At 56.9% G+C, this 20561-nt stretch overlaps 1 protein-coding gene across 1 annotated transcript in view; it reads left to right on the top strand.

Annotated features, from left to right (window-relative positions):
- LOC142465779 (nuclear RNA export factor 1-like) overlaps window positions 1-20555 on the top strand; it is a 40016-nt gene extending 19461 nt beyond the window's left edge. The window contains exons 19-21 of the mRNA XM_075570066.1: window positions 6202-6384; window positions 6559-6619; window positions 19763-20555. Of these exons, the coding sequence (XP_075426181.1) occupies window positions 6202-6384; window positions 6559-6619; window positions 19763-19801 (283 nt within the window). The 3' untranslated portion in view covers window positions 19802-20555. The remainder of the gene's footprint in view (window positions 1-6201; window positions 6385-6558; window positions 6620-19762) is intronic.
- Window positions 20556-20561: the final 6 nt, after the last annotated feature.

The raw sequence follows: 20561 nt of genomic DNA, 5'->3' as shown, positions 1-20561 counted from the left end.
GCCAAGTCCGGGGTTAGGTAGAGGAACGTAGTATTATTACTGTAAGCCAAGGTCGAGAGCGAAGTAGTCGTATTGCCGTAAGCCAAGGTCGGGTGCCAGAGGTTCGGAGTAGTCATATTGCCGTAAGCCAAGGTCGGGTGCCAGAGGTTCGGAGAAGTCGAGGAGGAAGCTGGTTCGGTACACAGGGTCAGGACTGAAAGACAAGACAAGACTAGGGAGGAAGAGAGTGATGAGAACAGCAACAGGTTCTATGCTCAGCCGAAGTGCCAGTGGCACAGCTGAGCATATGTAGGTGAGAGGGACCAATGGCAGAACAGTAAGGTGGAGGTGTGTGAATGAGTCAGGCTGTGATAGGAGACAGGTCCAGGTGAGCTCCCTGGGGTGGAGCTAGGAGGGCAGAGTAGTGTCCATGCGCCTGATTGTGCTTGTGCCGTCCGGGACGTTGTGCCTTTAAGAGGCTGGAGTGTGCTCCCGTATGTGTGGCCGCGCCTCCGTGTGAGTGGCCGGTTGAGCGCCCAGAGCCGGCACTATTTATGGGTTGCCGGTGTGCGCGCGTCCTAGTGCGGCGGCATGGAGGGAGGCTGACGTGCGCGGCACGGGAGGACCTGCGGTGGTGCCGGTGAGTGAGGAGCACGCCGATGGCTGTGTGACTCCCCAGGTGTTACAGGCGCACACACACCACGTATGTATGTGTCTTTATTTATACAGCGCCTACAGTGTACCCTGCGCTTTATAAAATAGACAATTAATCACAGGGAATTATAATACAATAAATCTGACAATAGGAGAAGAAAACCTTGTCCCAGAGAGCTTACAGTCTAAGTGGTATATTGGGAGTTCCACAGGTAAGGTGCAGGGAGGGTAAAGGCTTGAAGGCGAGAGAGCAGTACAGATGAAAGGGGTGGAAATTAGACAGACAGTTATGAGTAGAGCGCAGGAGAGGAGCAGGGGCATAGCGAGAGATCAGTGCTGATATGTAGGGAGCAGGAGATGAGGGGAGATCCGTGAAGGTAAGGGAGTTTAGAATATGGAGAAGTGATCAAAAGCAGCAGAGATTCCGTAGGATTAGTTGGGAAAAGTGACCATAGGATTTTGCTTCATGTATATCATTGGCTACTTTAGTGAGCACAGTCTGAGTGAGCTGTACGAAAGCCAGATTGTAAAGGGTCCAGGAGGACGTGGGAATTAAAGTTTATCATACTGGAGAACATGAGATGTTCTAGCAGTTTGGAGACAGAAGAGATACATGGTGGTAGTTAGTAAGGCACGTATGATCTAGGGTGTTTTTGAGAATAGGTGTGACCACCGCATGAAATAGGGGGGGCGGGAACGAGCCAGGGGGAGGAATTGAAAATGTGGGGTCTAAGACAGGAGTAAGAGTTTGGATAAGGTGTGAGGGGATGGGATCGAGAGGGCATGTGGTAGAGGGAGAAGAGAAAATCGGCTAAAAAACGTCCAACTCTGTAACAGGAGAAAACGAGTAGAGTGGATGGAGGAATGAGGTTTAGGTGGGAGAGGAGGGGGGAAGAAACAGAAGGCATCGATTTGTCAAGCATTCACCATGCCTTTTTAAAGTGGTCGGCAAAGGCTTGTGAAGGTGGGATGGGAAGTGGCAGGAGAAGGTCTTTGAGTACAGAGAAAAGACAGTGTGGATTGGATTTGTGAGTGTTGATGAATGAGGAAAAGTTGTGTTGTTTGGCCTTGGAGAGAGCAGTGTTAAAACAGGACAAAAGAAATAAGTGCATAAACTAAGCCCGAGTGTGAGATTTCTCCAGAGGCGTTCAGAGGAGCGAGTCGAAGGGAGGCTGTTTGTGCATGTAGTCACGGGCCCGTGGGCTAGAGGGACGGGTGTGCCGGAGTTGTAGGGGCATATACAGTGGCCAGAAAAAGTTCGTGAACCCCTTAAGATTTTCACATATTTCAAAACTAAAATGTTATTAGATCTAAGTCCTAATAATAGACAAAGATAACCTGATCAAACAAATGCCACACAAACATGTTACTTTTTCAACATTTATTTATGCACAAATGATTAAACATTCAATATCCGCGTGTGAGAAAGTATGCGACCCTTTACATTCAGTACCTGGTGGCGCCCCCTTGAGCAGCAATGACTTCAACTGCGCGTGTCCTGTAACCGCCGGTCAGTCTCTCACATCGGGTCTGGGGAATTTTGGCCCATTCCTCCTTACAGAACTGCTTCAACTCAGTGACATTTGAGGGCTTCCTTGCATGGACAGCTCACTACAGGTCCTGCCACAATAATTTGATGGGGTTTAGGTCCAGACTTTGACTAGGCCAGTCTAAAACACGGAATTTCTTCTTCTGCAGCCTTTCTTTGTAGATCTGCTTGTATGTTTAGGATCATTTTCTTGCTGCATGAGCCACCTTCTCTTCAGCTCACGGACGGATGGCCTGACATTCCCCTCTAGAATCTTCTGATACAATGCAGAATTCATGGTTGTGTCTATGATGGCAAAGTCGTCCAAGTCCTGAAGCAGCAAAGCAGCATCAAACCATTACACACTCGCCCCCATTCTTGACGGTTGGGATGAGTGTTTGCTTTTCGCCAAATATAACATTTCTCATTGAGGCTAAAAAGTTCTACCTTTTGATTTTTGTCCATAGAACATTGTTCCCGAAGTCTTGTGGATCAGCTATGTGCTCTTTGGCGAACTTCAGATGGCAGCAATGTTCTTTTTAGAGAGCAGTGGCTTCCTCCTGGCTATCCTTCCATGAACACCATTCTTGTTCAGTCTTTTTCTGATAGTTGAGTCATGAACACTCACATTAGCCAAGGCGAGAGTGTCCTGCAGTTCCTTGGATGTTACTATGGGGTTCTTTGTGACTTCCTGGATGATTTGCCAGTTGATTCTTGGAGAGATTTTGGTAGGACGACTGCTCCTGGGTAGAGTGACTGATCTTGAACTCTCCATTTGTAGGTCTGTCTGACAGTGGATTGGTGGAGCCCCAAATCCTTTGAAATGGTTTTGTAACCCTTTCTAGACTGATGACTGGGTGTAGCTATAGCCAGGGGTCCCGTACTCTTGGGGGGGCCGCTCTCCCCCCCCCCCCCCCCTGTCTGCGGCCCGGCCCCCGGCCCCCTGCATCCTGCACATTAATTCCCTGCAGCGGGCAGGAAGCACAGAGGGAAATCCCTTCTTCTGCAGTTGGGTCGGAGCGGGCCCTGATGTGCAGTAGGGAGGACAGAGGGGAAATTCCTTCCTCTGCAGAGCCTTTGTAGGGGGGCAGGGCCTCAAGTTGTGCTGGGAAAGGTAAGAGGGAGGGCAAGGGTTAAATCACAGAGGTAAAAACACATGGAAAGGATACAGGAAGGAAGAGACAGAGAAAATGACATATTAGGCTGGGGCCATAGAGGGGTAAGGAGTTCGGAGCCGCGCTGACGCTTGCCTGCTGAAATCTGCGTGATTTCATGCCCATGCAGGCGAGCCAGCGGGCGCGATCGGAGGCGGGGGCACACTGAGGGAGGCGGGGCAGTGACGTCGCTGGGCCAATCGCCCGCAACGCACCGACGTCAACGTCACGGCGCCGTGACGTTGACGCTGCTCCGCGCTGATTGGATGTCTTCAGCCGACAGCGCGCTGAAAAACAGCTTGGCTGTCGGCAGAAAAATCCAGCGCCTGCGGACGCTCGCGTGAGCCCCCTCTCAAGGCATCCTCATTGAGGATGCAGGGGCTCAGCACGGAGCGTCCGCGCGGCCTGTCCTTCTATGGACTCGGCCTAAGAGGGAAAAGAAAGATGAGGGAGAGCAAAAAGACACACCTTTATGAAGACCAAACTCACAAAGTTTCTGATCTTTATATAGGGTGGGGCCTCCCAAACTCACACCTGAAAATCTACCTAATTATTTAAACACCTGATTCTAATTATCCCCTTTAATTTAGCTGATTAAAACCAGGGGTTCAGTTCCTTTTTCACATACCCCGACTCGTAATTACTCATTATCTGTCTAATGCATACAACATTTAGCTTCAAAAGACATGGAATTGGTTAATATGAACCCTATTGGATATTTAGGAAAAGACTGGTTTTGACTCAAGGTTATCATGGAAAAACTATGGAATTTCCGTAATTATCAGTGGGGTTCACAAACTTTTTCTCGCCACTGTAGATCGAGAGGAGAGAATAGTTTTAAGGCTGAGTTTATAGTAGGGGCGACGTGATGTCGGGCGTCGGCGTCCTACCGCGATTGCAGGAGACCAGAGATCGCGGCCAAGGGGGCGTGGCGGAGGCGTGGCTGGGAGCGGTTCCCCCTCATTGGCTGAACCGCTCACGTGGCACTGATGTCACGCGGAGATCGCTGTTGAAATCAAACTCCTCTGACCAGGGCCGCCAACAGAAATCGTGGGGCCCAGGACAAACATTTTAAGCAGGGCCCCCGCCCCGTGTCGGCGGTATTTCCCGCCGCCTCCTCCCCCCCCCCCCCCATTTCACAACCTCACCCCCTCTCTTTCCCCCCCATCCCATGTATTTCTCTCCCATCCGTCTCACCATCCCGCCTCGCATGTATTTCTCTCCCCTGCTTCTCACTCTTACTCCCTCTTTTCCTCACTCACCCCCTCTCTCCTCTTCCGTCAATTACCCCACGCCCACTCATTCCGTCTCCCCCCCCCACACAATTTCCCCACAAGATATATAAAAAAACTTCCCACCCCCCAATGCACAAAACTTCCCACCCCCAAATACATTTAAAAAAATCCTCCCCCCAAGTATATACAACCTCCCCCCCCAAATGCATACAAAAACCCCACCTAACAATGCATATAAAAAAACAATACACACAATCTCACACACCACATAAAAAAATATACAAAATACCCCAACCCCCCCATACATATAAAAAGATACCCCAAACCCCCACCAATACATATAAAAAGATACCCCAAACTCCACCCCCCCATACATATATATAATACGCAGACTTACCTTGGTGGCTGCAGAGGGGGGGCAAGCCGGTGGGTGGCGGTGCTGGGGGGCAATGCTGCTGGGGGCGACGACTGCGGGGGGCCCCGATGCTGCGAAGGGTGGCGGTGCTGAGGGGGGGGGGGGTGGCGGGACTGCAGGGGCGGGCACGGGGGCCCGGTGCTGCTTTGGATGGTGGAACTGCAGGGGTGGGCGGGACGATGTGGGGGGGGGGGGTGAGGTGTTGGGACGGCTCGGAGCACCGGGGGGGTGGGGGTGGGATTGCCTGGGGGGGTGGCCCCGCTGCAGGCGCCTGTGCGGAGCCATGATGCTGCTCCCGCCCGCGCCGGAAGCTCACTTCCGGCGCTGCCAATAGGGAGACCGGTGTCGCGTGTTTTTTTTATTTTTATATATATATATATATTAAATTAACAGCCACGGCCACGCAGGGGGCCCGGTGGCCGGGCCCCCCTGACTCACGGGGCTCGGGACGCCTGTGCCCTTTGTCCCCTGCTGTTGGCGGCCCTGCCTCTGACTTCCAGCGATCGCGCCCTTTATGGGTATCTGCGACGGAGTGCATGTACTTGCTACGGCGCTGCGCAGTGTCGCTGTCACCGTGGCAAGTACGACAAACTCGGCCTAAGAGTTGATGAGATTGCCGGGTCAGAGGAAGGAGAGGGTAGAGTTTAGGGTGGATGCCCAATCGGAGAGGTCAATAGAGCGAAGGTCTTGAGAGTAGCGAGTAGGAGGGGAGTGCGTGGTGGTGAATGATAGGGGGAGGCGGAGAAATCAGGAGAAACACACACACACACCCACACACACACCCACACCCACACACACACACACACACACACACACACACACACACACACACACACACACACACACACACACACACCCCCTTCACTCCGGCCATTGGGGCGTGGACCGTAGGAGAAAGAGATCCCACCGTAGGAGAGAGCAGCCTCCACAGCAGACACAGGTTTATGTCAGAACAGCAGAGGTTGTTGGTCAGAGAGCGGACATTCCAGAGGGCACAGGATGGGGAGGCGAGGGCGAGGGCAGGTGTGTATATGGCCAGGAGTAGGAAAGATCCCCAGCAGCAAGGCGATCCATACATACTCCTACACGTCTTAGTCCAGGTATATGCATATAGTGTGTATGTTTGTGTGTGTCTCACACACCATATATACTCCTACACGTGTGTGTGTGTGTGTGTGTGTGTGTGCGCATCACACACCCCATATATACTCCTACACACATCTCTCTCCCTCTCAGGCTCCTGCTGGTGAATGACGAGCAGTTTATCAGGAATGCCACGACCGAAGAGATCCGGAAAGCATTTGCGACCCCGGCGCCCACGCCTTCCAGCAGCCCTGTGCCCGTCCTGGCCCCCGCCCCGCAGGACATGCTGCAGGCCTTCACTCTCTTCTCTGGCATGAACGCAGAGTGGTCTCAGAAGTGAGAGGAGCTCCCGTCACTGTCTGTCTCGCTACTAATGTCTCATTCACTGTCTGTCTCACACTTGTCTCTCATTCACTGTCTGTCTCACTCTACCCATGTCTCATTCACGGTCGGTCTCATACTACCCATGTCTGTCTCATTCATGGTTGGTCTGTCTGTCTCTCTCTCCAGGTGTCTGCAGGATAATGGTTGGGACTTTGAGCAGGCGGCTCAGATCTTCATGAAGCTAAAGGTGAGTAATGGGGATGGGGGGCTCTCATTCCCTCTCCCTCTGCTCTTTCCCCCTCTCCCTTCTGCTCTTTCCCCCTCTCCCTTCTGCTCTTTCCCCCTCTCCCTTATGCTCCCGCTTTCCGTCCCCCCCTCTCCCTTATTATCGCTACTCCCTCATTCTCTCTCCCCCTCCCTTATTCTCTATCCGCCCCTCCCTCCCTTATTCTCTATCCCCCCTCCCTCCCTTATTCTCTATCCCCCCCTCCCTCCTTTATTCTCTATCCCCCCCTCCTTTATTCTATATCCCCCTCCCTCCCTTATTTTCTTCCCCCCTCCCTCCCTTATTCTCTATCCCCCCTCCCTCCCTTATTCTCTATCCCCCCTCCCTTATTCTCTATCCCCCCCTCCCTCCCTTATTCTCTATCCCCCCTCCCTCCCTTATTCTCTATCCCCCCCTCCCTCCCTTATTCTCTATCCCCCCTCCCTCCCTTATTCTCTATCCCCCCTCCCTCCCTTATTCTCTATCCCCCCCTCCCTCCCTTATTCTCTATCGCCCCGTCCCTGCCCTTATTCTCTATCCCCCCTCCCTCCCTTATTCTCTATCCCCCCCCTCCCTCCCTTATTCTCTATCCCCCCCTCCCTCCCTTATTCTCTATCCCCCCTCCCTCCTTTATTCTCTATCCCCCCTCCCTCCCTTATTCTCTATCCCCCCTCCCTCCCTTATTCTCTATCCCCCCCTCCCTCCCTTATTCTCTATCCCCCCTCCCTCCCTTATTCTCTATCCCCCCCTCCCCTCCCTTATTCTCTATCCCCCCCTCCCTCCCTTATTCTCTATCCCCCCCTCCCTCCCTTATTCTCTATCCCCCCCTCCCTCCCTTATTCTCTATCCCCCCCTCCCTCCCTTATTCTCTATCCCCCCCTCCCTCCCTTATTCTCTATCCCCCCCTCCCTCCCTTATTCTCTATCCCCCCCTCCCTCCCTTATTCTCTATCCCCCCCTCCCTCCCTTATTCTCTATCCCCCCCCTCCTCCCTTATTCTCTATCCCCCCCTCCCTCCCTTATTCTCTATCCCCCCCTCCCTCCCTTATTCTCTATCCCCCCCCTCCCTCCCTTATTCTCTATCTCCCCCCTCCCTCCCTTATTCTCTATCCCCCCCTCCCTCCCTTATTCTCTATCTCCCCCCCTCCCTCCCTTATTCTCTATCCCCCCCTCCCTCCCTTATTCTCTATCCCCCCCTCCCTCCCTTATTCTCTATCCCCCCCTCCCTCCCTTATTCTCTATCCCCCCTCCCTCCCTTATTCTCTATCCCCCCTCCCTCCCTTATTCTCTATCCCCCCCTCCCTCCCTTATTCTCTATCCCCCCCTCCCTCCCTTATTCTCTATCCCCCCCTCCCTCCCTTATTCTCTATCCCCCCTCCCTCCCTTATTCTCTATCCCCCCCTCCCTCCCTTATTCTCTATCCCCCCCTCCCTCCCTTATTCTCTATCCCCCCCTCCCTCCCTTATTCTCTATCCCCCCCTCCCTCCCTTATTCTCTATCCCCCCCTCCCTCCCTTATTCTCTATCCCCCCCTCCCTCCCTTATTCTCTATCCCCCCCTCCCTCCCTTATTCTCTATCCCCCCCTCCCTCCCTTATTCTCTATCCCCCCTCCCTCCCTTATTCTCTATCCCCCCCTCCCTCCCTTATTCTCTATCCCCCCCTCCCTCCCTTATTCTCTATCCCCCCCTCCCTCCCTTATTCTCTATCCCCCCCTCCCTCCCTTATTCTCTATCCCCCCCTCCCTCCCTTATTCTCTATCCCCCCCTCCCTCCCTTATTCTCTATCCCCCCCTCCCTCCCTTATTCTCTATCCCCCCTCCCTCCCTTATTCTCTATCCCCCCTCCCTCCCTTATTCTCTATCCCCCCCCTCCCTCCCTTATTCTCTATCCCCCCCCTCCCTCCCTTATTCTCTATCCCCCCCCTCCCTCCCTTATTCTCTATCCCCCCCCTCCCTCCCTTATTCTCTATCCCCCCCCTCCCTCCCTTATTCTCTATCCCCCCCCTCCCTCCCTTATTCACTATCCCCCCCCTCCCTCCCTTATTCACTATCCCCCCCCTCCCTCCCTTATTCACTATCCCCCCCCCTCCCTCCCTTATTCACTATCCCCCCCCTCCCTCCCTTATTCACTATCCCCCCCCTCCCTCCCCTATTCACTATCCCCCCCCTCCCTCCCCTATTCACTATCCCCCCCCTCCCTCCCCTATTCACTATCCCCCCCTCCCTCCCCTATTCACTATCCCCCCCCTCCCTCCCCTATTCACTATCCCCCCCCTCCCTCCCCTATTCACTATCCCCCCCTCCCTCCCCTATTCACTATCCCCCCCCTCCCTCCCCTATTCACTATCCCCCTCCCTCCCTTATTCTCTACCCCACCCCCTCCCTCCCTTATTCTCTACCCCACCCCCTCCCTCCCTTATTCTCTACCCACCCCCTCCCTCCCTTATTCTCTATCCCCCCCTCCCTCCTAATTCTCTATCCCCCCCTCCCTCCCTAATTCTCTATCCCCCCCTCCCTCCCTAATTCTCTATCCCCCCTCCCTCCCTAATTCTCTATCCCCCCCCTCCCTCCCTAATTCTCTATCCCCCCCCCTCCCTCCCTAATTCTCTATCCCCCCCCTCCCTCCCTAATTCTCTATCCCCCCCTCCCTCCCTAATTCTCTATCCCCCCCCTCCCTCCCTTATTCTCTATCCCCCCCCCTCCCTCCCTTATTCTCTATCCCCCCCCCTCCCTCCCTTATTCTCTATCCCCCCCCCTCCCTCCCTTATTCTCTATCCCCCCCCCTCCCTCCCTTATTCTCTATCCCCCCCCTCCCTCCCTTATTCTCTATCCCCCCCCTCCCTCCCTTATTCACTATCCCCCCTCCCTCCCTTATTCTCTATCCCCCCTCCCTCCCTTATTCTCTATCCCCCTCCCTCCCTTATTCTCTATCCCCCTCCCTCCCTTATTCTCTATCCCCCTCCCTCCCTTATTCACTATCCCCCCTCTCTCCCTTATTCATATACCCCCCTCCCTCCCCTATTCACTATCCCCCCCTCCCTCCCCTATTCACTATCCCCCCCTCCCTCCCCATTCACTATCCCCCTCCCTCCCTTATTCTCTACCCCAACCCCTCGCTCCCTTATTCTCTATCCCCCCTCCCTCCCTAATTCTCTATCCCCCCCTCCCTCCCTAATTCTCTATCCCCCCCTCCCTCCCTAATTCTCTATCCCTCCCCCTCCCTTATTCTCTATCCCCCCCTCCCTCCCTTATTCACTATCCCCCCTCCCTCCTTATTCACTATCCCCCCTCCCTCCCCTATTCACTATCCCCCCCTCCCTCCCCTATTCACTGTCCCCCCCTCCCTCCCTTATTCTCTATCCCCCCCTCCCTCCCTAATTCTCTATCCCCCCCTCCCTCCTAATTCTCTATCCCCCCCTCCCTCCCTTATTCTCTATCCCCCCCTCCCTCCCTTATTCTCTATCCCCCCTCCCTCCCTTATTCTCTATCCCCCCTCCCTCCCTTATTCTCTATCCCCCCTCCCTCCCTTATTCTCTATCCCCCCTCCCTCCCTTATTCTCTATCCCCCCCCTCCCTCCCTTATTCTCTATCCCCCCCCCTCCCTCCCTTATTCTCTATCCCCCCCCTCCCTCCCTTATTCTCTATCCCCCCCCTCCCTCCTTATTCTCTATCCCCCCCCTCCCTCCCTTATTCTCTATCCCCCCTCCCTCCCTTATTCTCTACCCCCCCCTCCCTCCCTTATTCTCTACCCCCCCCCACCTCCCTCCCTTATTCTCTATCCCCCCCCACCTCCCCCCTTATTCTCTATCCCCCCCCACCTCCCTCCCTTATTCTCTATCCCCCCCACCTCCCTCCCTTATTCTCTATCCCCCCCACCTCCCTCCCTTATTCTCTATCCCCCCCACCTCCCTCCCTTATTCTCTATCCCCTCCACCTCCCTCATTCTCTATCCCCCCCACCTCCCTCCCTCATTCTCTATCCCCCCCACCTCCCTCCCTTATTCTCTATCCCCCCCACCTCCCTCCCTTATTCTCGATCCCCCCCACCTCCCTCCTTATTCTCGATACCCCCCACCTCCCTCCCTTATTCTCGATCCCCCCCACCTCCCTCCCTTATTCTCGATCCCCCCCACCTCCCTCCCTTATTCTCGATCCCCCCCACCTCCCTCCCTCCCTTATTCTCTATCCCCCCCCTCCCTCCCGTATTCTCTATCCCCCCCCTCCCTCCCGTATTCTCTATCCCCCCCCTCCCTCCCTTATTCACCATCCCCCCCTCCCTCCCTCCCTTATTCTCTACCCCCCCCCTCCCTCCCTCCCTTATTCTCTATCCCCCCCCTCCCTCCCTCCCTTATTCTCTATCCCCCCCCTCCCTCCCTCCCTTATTCTCTATCCTCCCCCCCCTCCCTCCCTCCCTTATTCTCTATCCCCCCCCCTCCCTCCCTCCCTTATTCTCTATCCCCCCCCTCCCTCCCTCCCTTATTCTCTATCCCCTCCCTCCCTTATTCTCTATCCCCCCCACCTCCCTCCCTTATTCTCTATCCCCCCCCACCTCCCTCCCTTATTCTCTATCCCCCCCCACCTCCCTCCCTTATTCTCTATCCCCCCCACCTCCCTCCCTTATTCTCTATCCCCCCCACCTCCCTCCCTTATTCTCTATCCCCTCCACCTCCCTCATTCTCTATCCCCCCCACCTCCCTCCCTCATTCTCTATCCCCCCCACCTCCCTCCCTCATTCTCTATCCCCCCCACCTCCCTCCCTCATTCTCGATCCCCCCCACCTCCCTCCCTTATTCTCGATCCCCCCCCACCTCCCTCCCTTATTCTCGATCCCCCCCACCTCCCTCCCTTATTCTCGATCCCCCCCACCTCCCTCCCTTATTCTCGATCCCCCCCACCTCCCTCCCTTATTCTCGATCCCCCCCCCTCCCTCCCTCCCTTATTCTCGATCCCCCCCCCTCCCTCCCTCCCTTATTCTCGATCCCCCCCCCTCCCTCCCTCCCTTATTCTCGATCCCCCCCCTCCCTCCCTCCCTTATTCTCGATCCCCCCCCTCCCTCCCTCCCTTATTCTCGATCCCCCCCCTCCCTCCCTCCTTATTCTCGATCCCCCCCCCTCCCTCCCTTATTCTCTATCCCCCCCCTCCCTCCCTTATTCTCTATCTCCCCCCTCCCTCCCTTATTCTCTCTCCCCCCCTCCCTCCCTTATTCTCTCTCCCCCCCTCCCTCCCTTATTCTCTATCCCCCCCTCCCTCCCTTATTCTCTATCCCCCCCTCCCTCCCTTATTCTCTATCCCCCCTCCCTCCCTTATTCTCTATCCCCCCTCCCTCCCTTATTCTCTATCCCCCCTCCCTCCCTTATTCTCTATCCCCCCCTCCCTCCCTTATTCTCTATCCCCCCTCCCTCCCTTATTCTCTATCCCCCCCTCCCTCCCTTATTCTCTATCCCCCCCTCCCTCCCTTATTCTCTATCCCCCCCTCCCTCCCTTATTCTCTATCCCCCCCTCCCTCCCTTATTCTCTATCCCCCCCCTCCCTCCCTTATTCTCTATCCCCCCCTCCCTCCCTTATTCTCTATCCCCCCTCCCTCCCTTATTCTCTATCCCCCCCTCCCTCCCTTATTCTCTATCCCCCCCACCCTCCCTTATTCTCTATCCCCCCCTCCCTCCTTATTCTCTATCCCCCCCTCCCTCCCTTATTCTCTATCCCCCCCTCCCTCCCTTATTCTCTATCCCCCCCTCCCTCCCTTATTCTCTATCCCCCCCTCCCTCCCTTATTCTCTATCCCCCCCTCCTCCCTTATTCTCTATCCCCCCCTCCCTCCCTTATTCTCTATCCCCCCCTCCCTCCCTTATTCTCTATCCCCCCCCTCCCTCCCTTATTCTCTATCCCCCCTCCCTCCCTTATTCTCTATCCCCCCTCCCTCCCTTATTCTCTATCCCCCCTCCCTCCCTTATTCTCTATCCCCCCCCTCCCTCCCTTATTCTCAATCCCCCCCCTCCCTCCCTTATTCTCTATCCCCCCCCTCCCTCCCTTATTCTCTATCCCCCCCCTCCCTCCCTTATTCTCTATCCCCCCCCTCCCTCCCTTATTCACTATCCCCCCCCTCCCTCCCTTAATCACTATCCCCCCCCTCCCTCCCTTATTCACTATCCCCCCCCTCCCTCCCTTATTCACTATCCCCCCCCTCCCTCCCTTATTCACTATCCCCCCCCTCCCTCCCCTATTCACTATCCCCCCCCCTCCCTCCCCTATCACTATCCCCCCCCCACCCTCCCCAATTCACTATCCCCCCCCTCCCTCCCCTATTCACTATCCCCCCCTCCCTCCCCTATTCACTATCCCCCCCCTCCCTCCCCTATTCACTATCCCCCCCTCCCTCCCCTATTCACTACCCCCCCCCTCCCTCCCCTATTCACTAACCCCCTCCCCCCTTATTCTCTACCCCACCCCCTCCCTCCCTAATCTCTACCCCACCCCCTCCCTCCCTATTCTCTACCCCACCCCCTCCCTCCCTTATTCACTATCCCCCCCTCCCACCCTAATTCTCTATCCCCCCCTCCCTCCCTAATTCTCTATCCCCCCCTCCCTCCCTAATTCTCTATCCCCCCCCTCCCTCCCTAATTCTCTATCCCCCCTCCCTCCCTAATTCTCTATCCCCCCCCTCCCTCCCTAATTCACTATCCCCCCCTCCCTCCCTAATTCTCTATCCCCCCCTCCCTCCCTAATTCTCTATCCCCCCCCTCCCTCCCTAATTCTCTATCCCCCCCCTCCCTCCCTTATTCTCTATCCCCCCCCCTCCCTCCCTTATTCTCTATCCCCCCCCCCTCCCTCCCTTATTCTCTATCCCCCCCCCCTCCCTCCCTTATTCTCTATCCCCCCCCCTCCCTCCCTTATTCTCTATCCCCCCCCTCCCTCCCTTATTCTCTATCCCCCCCTCCCTCCCTTATTCACTATCCCCCCTCCCTCCCTTATTCTCTATCCCCCCCTCCCTCCCTTATTCTCTATCCCCCTCCCTCCCTTATTCTCTATCCCCCTCCCTCCCTTATTCTCTATCCCCCTCCCTCCCTTATTCACTATCCCCCCTCTCTCCCTTATTCATATACCCCCCTCCCTCCCCTATTCACTATCCCCCCCTCCCTCCCCTATTCACTATCCCCCCTCCCTCCCCTATTCACTATCCCCCTCCCTCCCTTATTCTCTACCCCAACCCCTCGCTCCCTTATTCTCTATCCCCCCTCCCTCCCTAATTCTCTATCCCCCCCTCCCTCCCTAATTCTCTATCCCCCCCTCCCTCCCTAATTCTCTATCCCTCCCCCTCCCTTATTCTCTATCCCCCCTCCCTCCCTTATTCACTATCCCCCCCTCCCTCCCTTATTCACTATCCCCCCTCCCTCCCCTATTCACTATCCCCCCCTCCCTCCCCTATTCACTGTCCCCCCCTCCCTCCCTTATTCTCTATCCCCCCCTCCCTCCCTAATTCTCTATCCCCCCCTCCCTCCCTAATTCTCTATCCCCCCCTCCCTCCCTTATTCTCTATCCCCCCCTCCCTCCCTTATTCTCTATCCCCCCTCCCTCCCTTATTCTCTATCCCCCCTCCCTCCCTTATTCTCTATCCCCCCTCCCTCCCTTATTCTCTATCCCCCCTCCCTCCCTTATTCTCTATCCCCCCCCCTCCCTCCCTTATTCTCTATCCCCCCCCCTCCCTCCCTTATTCTCTATCCCCCCCCCTCCCTCCCTTATTCTCTATCCCCCCCCTCCCTCCCTTATTCTCTATCCCCCCCCTCCCTCCCTTATTCTCTATCCCCCCCCTCCCTCCCTTATTCTCTATCCCCCCCTCCCTCCCTTATTCTCTACCCCCCCCTCCCTCCCTTATTCTCTACCCCCCCCCACCTCCCTCCCTTATTCTCTATCCCCCCCCACCTCCCCCCCTTATTCTCTATCCCCCCCCACCTCCCTCCCTTATTCTCTATCCCCCCCACCTCCCTCCCTTATTCTCTATCCCCCCCACCTCCCTCCCTTATTCTCTATCCCCCCCACCTCCCTCCCTTATTCTCTATCCCCTCCACCTCCCTCATTCTCTATCCCCCCCACCTCCCTCCCTCATTCTCTATCCCCCCCACCTCCCTCCCTTATTCTCTATCCCCCCCACCTCCCTCCCTTATTCTCGATCCCCCCACCTCCCTCCCTTATTCTCGATACCCCCCACCTCCCTCCCTTATTCTCGATCCCCCCCACCTCCCTCCCTTATTCTCGATCCCCCCCACCTCCCTCCCTTATTCTCGATCCCCCCCACCTCCCTCCCTCCCTTATTCTCTATCCCCCCCCTCCCTCCCGTATTCTCTATCCCCCCCCTCCCTCCCGTATTCTCTATCCCCCCCCTCCCTCCCTTATTCACCATCCCCCCCTCCCTCCCTCCCTTATTCTCTACCCCCCCCCTCCCTCCCTCCCTTATTCTCTATCCCCCCCCTCCCTCCCTCCCTTATTCTCTATCCCCCCCCTCCCTCCCTCCCTTATTCTCTATCCCCCCCCCCTCCCTCCCTCCCTTATTCTCTATCCCCCCCCTCCCTCCCTCCCTTATTCTCTATCCCCTCCCTCCCTTATTCTCTATCCCCCCCACCTCCCTCCCTTATTCTCTATCCCCCCCCACCTCCCTCCCTTATTCTCTATCCCCCCCCACCTCCCTCCCTTATTCTCTATCCCCCCCACCTCCCTCCCTTATTCTCTATCCCCCCCACCTCCCTCCCTTATTCTCTATCCCCTCCACCTCCCTCATTCTCTATCCCCCCCACCTCCCTCCCTCATTCTCTATCCCCCCCACCTCCCTCCCTCATTCTCTATCCCCCCCACCTCCCTCCCTCATTCTCGATCCCCCCCACCTCCCTCCCTTATTCTCGATCCCCCCCACCTCCCTCCCTTATTCTCGATCCCCCCCACCTCCCTCCCTTATTCTCGATCCCCCCCACCTCCCTCCCTTATTCTCGATCCCCCCCACCTCCCTCCCTTATTCTCGATCCCCCCCCCTCCCTCCCTCCCTTATTCTCGATCCCCCCCCCTCCCTCCCTCCCTTATTCTCGATCCCCCCCCCTCCCTCCCTCCCTTATTCTCGATCCCCCCCCTCCCTCCCTCCCTTATTCTCGATCCCCCCCCTCCCTCCCTCCCTTATTCTCGATCCCCCCCCTCCCTCCCTCCCTTATTCTCGATCCCCCCCCTCCCTCCCTCCCTTATTCTCTATCCCCCCCCTCCCTCCCTTATTCTCTATCCCCCCCCTCCCTCCCTCCCTTATTCTCTATCCCCCCCCTCCCTCCCGTATTCTCTATCCCCCCCCTCCCTCCCGTATTCTCTATCCCCCCCCCTCCCTCCCGTATTCTCTATCCCCCCCCCCCCACCCTCCCTCCCTTATTCACCATCCCCCCCCTCCCTCCCTCCCTTATTCTCTATCCCCCCCCCTCCCTCCCTCCCTTATTCTCTATCCCCCCCTCCCTCCCTCCCTTATTCTCTATCCCCCCCCCTCCCTCCCTCCCTTATTCTCTATCCCCCCCCCTCCCTCCCTCCCTTATTCTCTATCCCCCCCCCCTCCCTCCCTCCCTCCCTCCCTTATTCTCTATCCCCCCCCTCCCTCCCTCCCTTATTCTCTATCCCCCCCCCTCCCTCCCTCCCTTATTCTCTATCCCCCCCCTCCCTCCCTCCCTTATTCTCTATCCCCCCCCCTCCCTCCCTCCCTTATTCTCTATCCCCTCCCTCCCTTATTCTCTATCCCCTCCCTCCCTTATTCTCTATCCCCCCCACCTCCCTCCCTTATTCTCTATCCCCCCCACCTCCCTCCCTTATCTCTATCCCCCCCACCTCCCTCCCTTATTCTCTATCCCCCCCACCTCCCTCCCTTATTCTCTATCCCCCCCACCTCCCTCCCTTATTCTCTATCCCCCCCACCTCCCTCCCTTATTCTCTATCCCCCCCACCTCCCTCCCTTATTCTCTATCCCCTCCACCTCCCTCATTCTCTATCCCCCCCCACCTCCCTCCCTTATTCCTCTATCCCCCCCACCTCCCTCCCTTATTCTCTATCCCCCCCACCTCCCTCCCTTATTCTCTATCCCCCCCCTCCCTCCCTCCCTCCCTTATTCTCTATCCCCCCCCTCCCTCCCTCCCTTATTCTCTATCCCCCCCCCTCCCTCCCTCCCTTATTCTCTATCCCCCCCCCTCCCTCCCTCCCTTATCTCTATCCCCCCCCCTCCCTCCCCTCCCTTATTCTCTATCCCCCCCTCCCTCCCTTATTCGCTATCCCCCCCCCTCCCTCCCTCCCTCCCTTATTCTCTATCCCCCCCCTCCCTCCCTCCCTTATTCTCTATCCCCCCCCCTCCCTCCCTCCCTTATTCTCTATCCCCCCCCCTCCCTCCCTCCCTTATTCTCTATCCCCCCCTCCCTCCCTTATTCTCTATCCCCCCCACCTCCCTCCCTTATTCTCTATCCCCCCCACCTCCCTCCCTTATTCTCTATCCCCCCCACCTCCCTCCCTTATTCTCTATCCCCCCCACCTCCCTCCCTTATTCTCTATCCCCTCCACCTCCCTCATTCTCTATCCCCCCCCACCTCCCTCCCTCATTCTCTATCTCCCCACCTCCCTCCCTTATTCTCGATCCCCCCCCACCTCCCTCCCTTATCTCGATCCCCCCCCACCTCCCTCCCTTATTCTCTATCCCCCCCCACCTCCCTCCCTTATTCTCTATCCCCCCCCACCTCCCTCCCTTATTCTCTATCCCCCCCCACCTCCCTCCCTTATTCTCTATCCCCCCCACCTCCCTCCCTTATTCTCTATCCCCCCCACCTCCCTCCCTTATTCTCTATCCCCCCCCTCCCTCCCTCCCTTATTCTCTATCCCCCCCCTCCCTCCCTCCCTTATTCTCTATCCCCCCCCTCCCTCCCTCCCTTATTCTCTATCCCCCCCCTCCCTCCCTCCCTTATTCTCTATCCCCCCCCCTCCCTCCCTCCCTTATTCTCTATCCCCCCCTCCCTCCCTTATTCTCTATCCCCCCCACCTCCCTCCTTATTCTCTATCCCCCCCACCTCCCTCCCTTATTCTCTATCCCCCCCACCTCCCTCCCTTATTCTCTATCCCCCCCCACCTCCCTCCCTTATTCTCTATCCCCTCCACCTCCCTCATTCTCTATCCCCCCCACCTCCCTCATTCTCTATCTCCCCACCTCCCTCCCTTATTCTCGATCCCCCCCCACCTCCCTCCCTTATTCTCGATCCCCCCCCACCTCCCTCCCTTATTCTCTATCCCCCCCCACCTCCCTCCCTTATTCTCTATCCCCCCCCACCTCCCTCCCTTATTCTCTATCCCCCCCCACCTCCCTCCCTTATTCTCTATCCCCCCCACCTCCCTCCCTTATTCTCTATCCCCCCCACCTCCCTCCCTTATTCTCTATCCCCCCCACCTCCCTCCCTTATTCTCTATCCCCCCCACCTCCCTCCCTTATTCTCTATCCCCCCCACCTCCCTCCCTTATTCTCTATCCCCCCCCACCTCCCTCCCTTATTCTCTATCCCCTCCACCTCCCTCATTCTCTATCCCCCCCACCTCCCTCCCTCATTCTCTATCCCCCCACCTCCCTCCCTTATTCTCTATCCCCCCCCCTCCCTCCCTCCCTTATTCTCTATCCCCCCCCCTCCCTCCCTCCCTTATTCTCTATCCCCCCCCTCCCTCCCTCCCTTATTCTCTATCCCCTCCCTCCCTTATTCTCTATCCCCTCCCTCCCTTATTCTCTATCCCCCCCACCTCCCTCCCTTATTCTCTATCCCCCCCACCTCCCTCCCTTATTCTCTATCCCCCCCACCTCCCTCCCTTATTCTCTATCCCCCCCACCTCCCTCCCTTATTCTCTATCCCCTCCACCTCCCTCATTCTCTATCCCCCCCACCTCCCTCCCTCATTCTCTATCCCCCCACCTCCCTCCCTTATTCTCTATCCCCCCCACCTCCCTCCCTTATTCTCTATCCCCCCCACCTCCCTCCCTTATTCTCTATCCCCTCCACCTCCCTCATTCTCTATCCCCCCCCTCCCTCCCTCCCTCCCTCCCTTATTCTCTATCCCCCCCTCCTTCCCTCCCTCCCTTATTCTCTATCCCCCCCCTCCCTCCCTCCCTTATTCTCTATCCCCCCCCCTCCCTCCCTCCCTTATTCTCTATCCCCCCCCTCCCTCCCTCCCTTATTCTCTATCCCCCCCTCCCTCCCTTATTCTCTATCCCCCCCCCACCTCCCTCCCTTATTCTCTATCCCCCCCACCTCCCTCCCTTATTCTCTATCCCCCCCACCTCCCTCCCTTATTCTCTATCCCCCCCACCTCCCTCCCTTATTCTCTATCCCCTCCACCTCCCTCATTCTCTATCCCCCCCACCTCCCTCCCTCATTCTCTATCCCCCCACCTCCCTCCCTTATTCTCTATCCCCCCCACCTCCCTCCCTTATTCTCTATCCCCTCCACCTCCCTCATTCTCTATCCCCCCCACCTCCCTCCCTCATTCTCTATCCCCCCACCTCCCTCCCTTATTCTCGATCCCCCCCACCTCCCTCCCTTATTCTCGATCCCCCCCACCTCCCTCCCTTATTCTCGATCCCCCCCACCTCCCTCCCTTATTCTCTATCCCCCCCACCTCCCTCCCTTATTCTCGATCCCCCCCACCTCCCTCCCTTATTCTCGATCCCCCCCACCTCCCTCCCTTATTCTCGATCCCCCCCACCTCCCTCCCTCCCTTATTCTCGATCCCCCCCCTCCCTCCCTCCCTCCCTTATTCTCGATCCCCCCCCTCCCTCCCTCCCTCCCTTATTCTCGATCCCCCCCTCCCTCCCTCCCTCCCTTATTCTCGATCCCCCCCCTCCCTCCCTCCTCCCTTATTCTCGATCCCCCCCCCCCTCCCTCCCTCCCTTATTCTCTATCCCCCCCCTCCCTCCCTCCCTTATTCTCTATCCCCCCCCCTCCCTCCCTCCCTTATTCTCTATTCCCCCCCCCCCCCCCCCCTCTGGCTTATGCTCGCTCTCTCTCCCTGTCCCTTATTCTCCATTTTCGCCCCTCTCCCTTATTCTCTCCCCCCCCCTTAATCTATGTCCCCCTCGCTCATTCTCCCTTTCTCATTACAGGCGGAGGGGAAAATTCCAGACCATGCTTTCATCAAGTGACCTCCCCTCCCTCTGCCGCCGTATCCGCGACTCCTTCTTAATCCTCCATTCACCGCGGCCCTTCAGGCGAAGGAAGGAAGGGGGGTGATATCCTCTCTAAAAGGGGGTCTAAGAAGCTGCCCCCCCTTTCCTATTTCTGAGCTCCCCCGGGGTCAGTCCCCGTTTTATTATTAAACGGGCAACCACAGCAGGTTAATGTGTATATAATATATACGCACCGCGCAGTGGCCCACGAGAGACCACACCTTAATCCAGAGGCCCCCCCTCCACGTATGTTGAAGGCATCTTCTCCCCCCCCCCCTCCCTCTCCCAGCAAGGGCAACGAGAGCCGCCTACTCGCCCTCTTATTTATTTGTCATTTCTCAGTGCGGTAAAGGGGCGGGGCGCCCCCAGAATCTCACCACAGACCAGCATTAAAACTGTTTATTTGCTCCCGGCTGCAAGTTTAACCCATCAAGGGGTGAATTAGCCCGCGGGCCCCCCGCACTGCCTTGGGGTATATCGCCTTTTCTCTCCATTGCATCTTTTAATCGCACCTTCCCGCCCCCCCCCCCCCCCATAGACCCCAGGGCTCGGGACGGTGTGAATGTGTGTACGTGTGGGGGTGTCGTGACCTATAGAGGAACCAGCGTGAAGACGTGTGTCCAGGGCTTCTCAAAACTGAAATCCAAAATCGCATGTAACGCTTTCTAATGATATACCAATTCTCCCTTAGCAAAGCAGGAATAGGAACCTGGCTTTTCTTGAGGGAAGACACGGC

Source organism: Ascaphus truei, chromosome 14 (genome assembly GCF_040206685.1).
Source record: "Ascaphus truei isolate aAscTru1 chromosome 14, aAscTru1.hap1, whole genome shotgun sequence".
NCBI lineage: Eukaryota > Metazoa > Chordata > Amphibia > Anura > Ascaphidae > Ascaphus > Ascaphus truei.
Note: the sequence above shows the minus strand (reverse complement) of the source record. Positions and strands in the feature narration are given on the sequence as shown.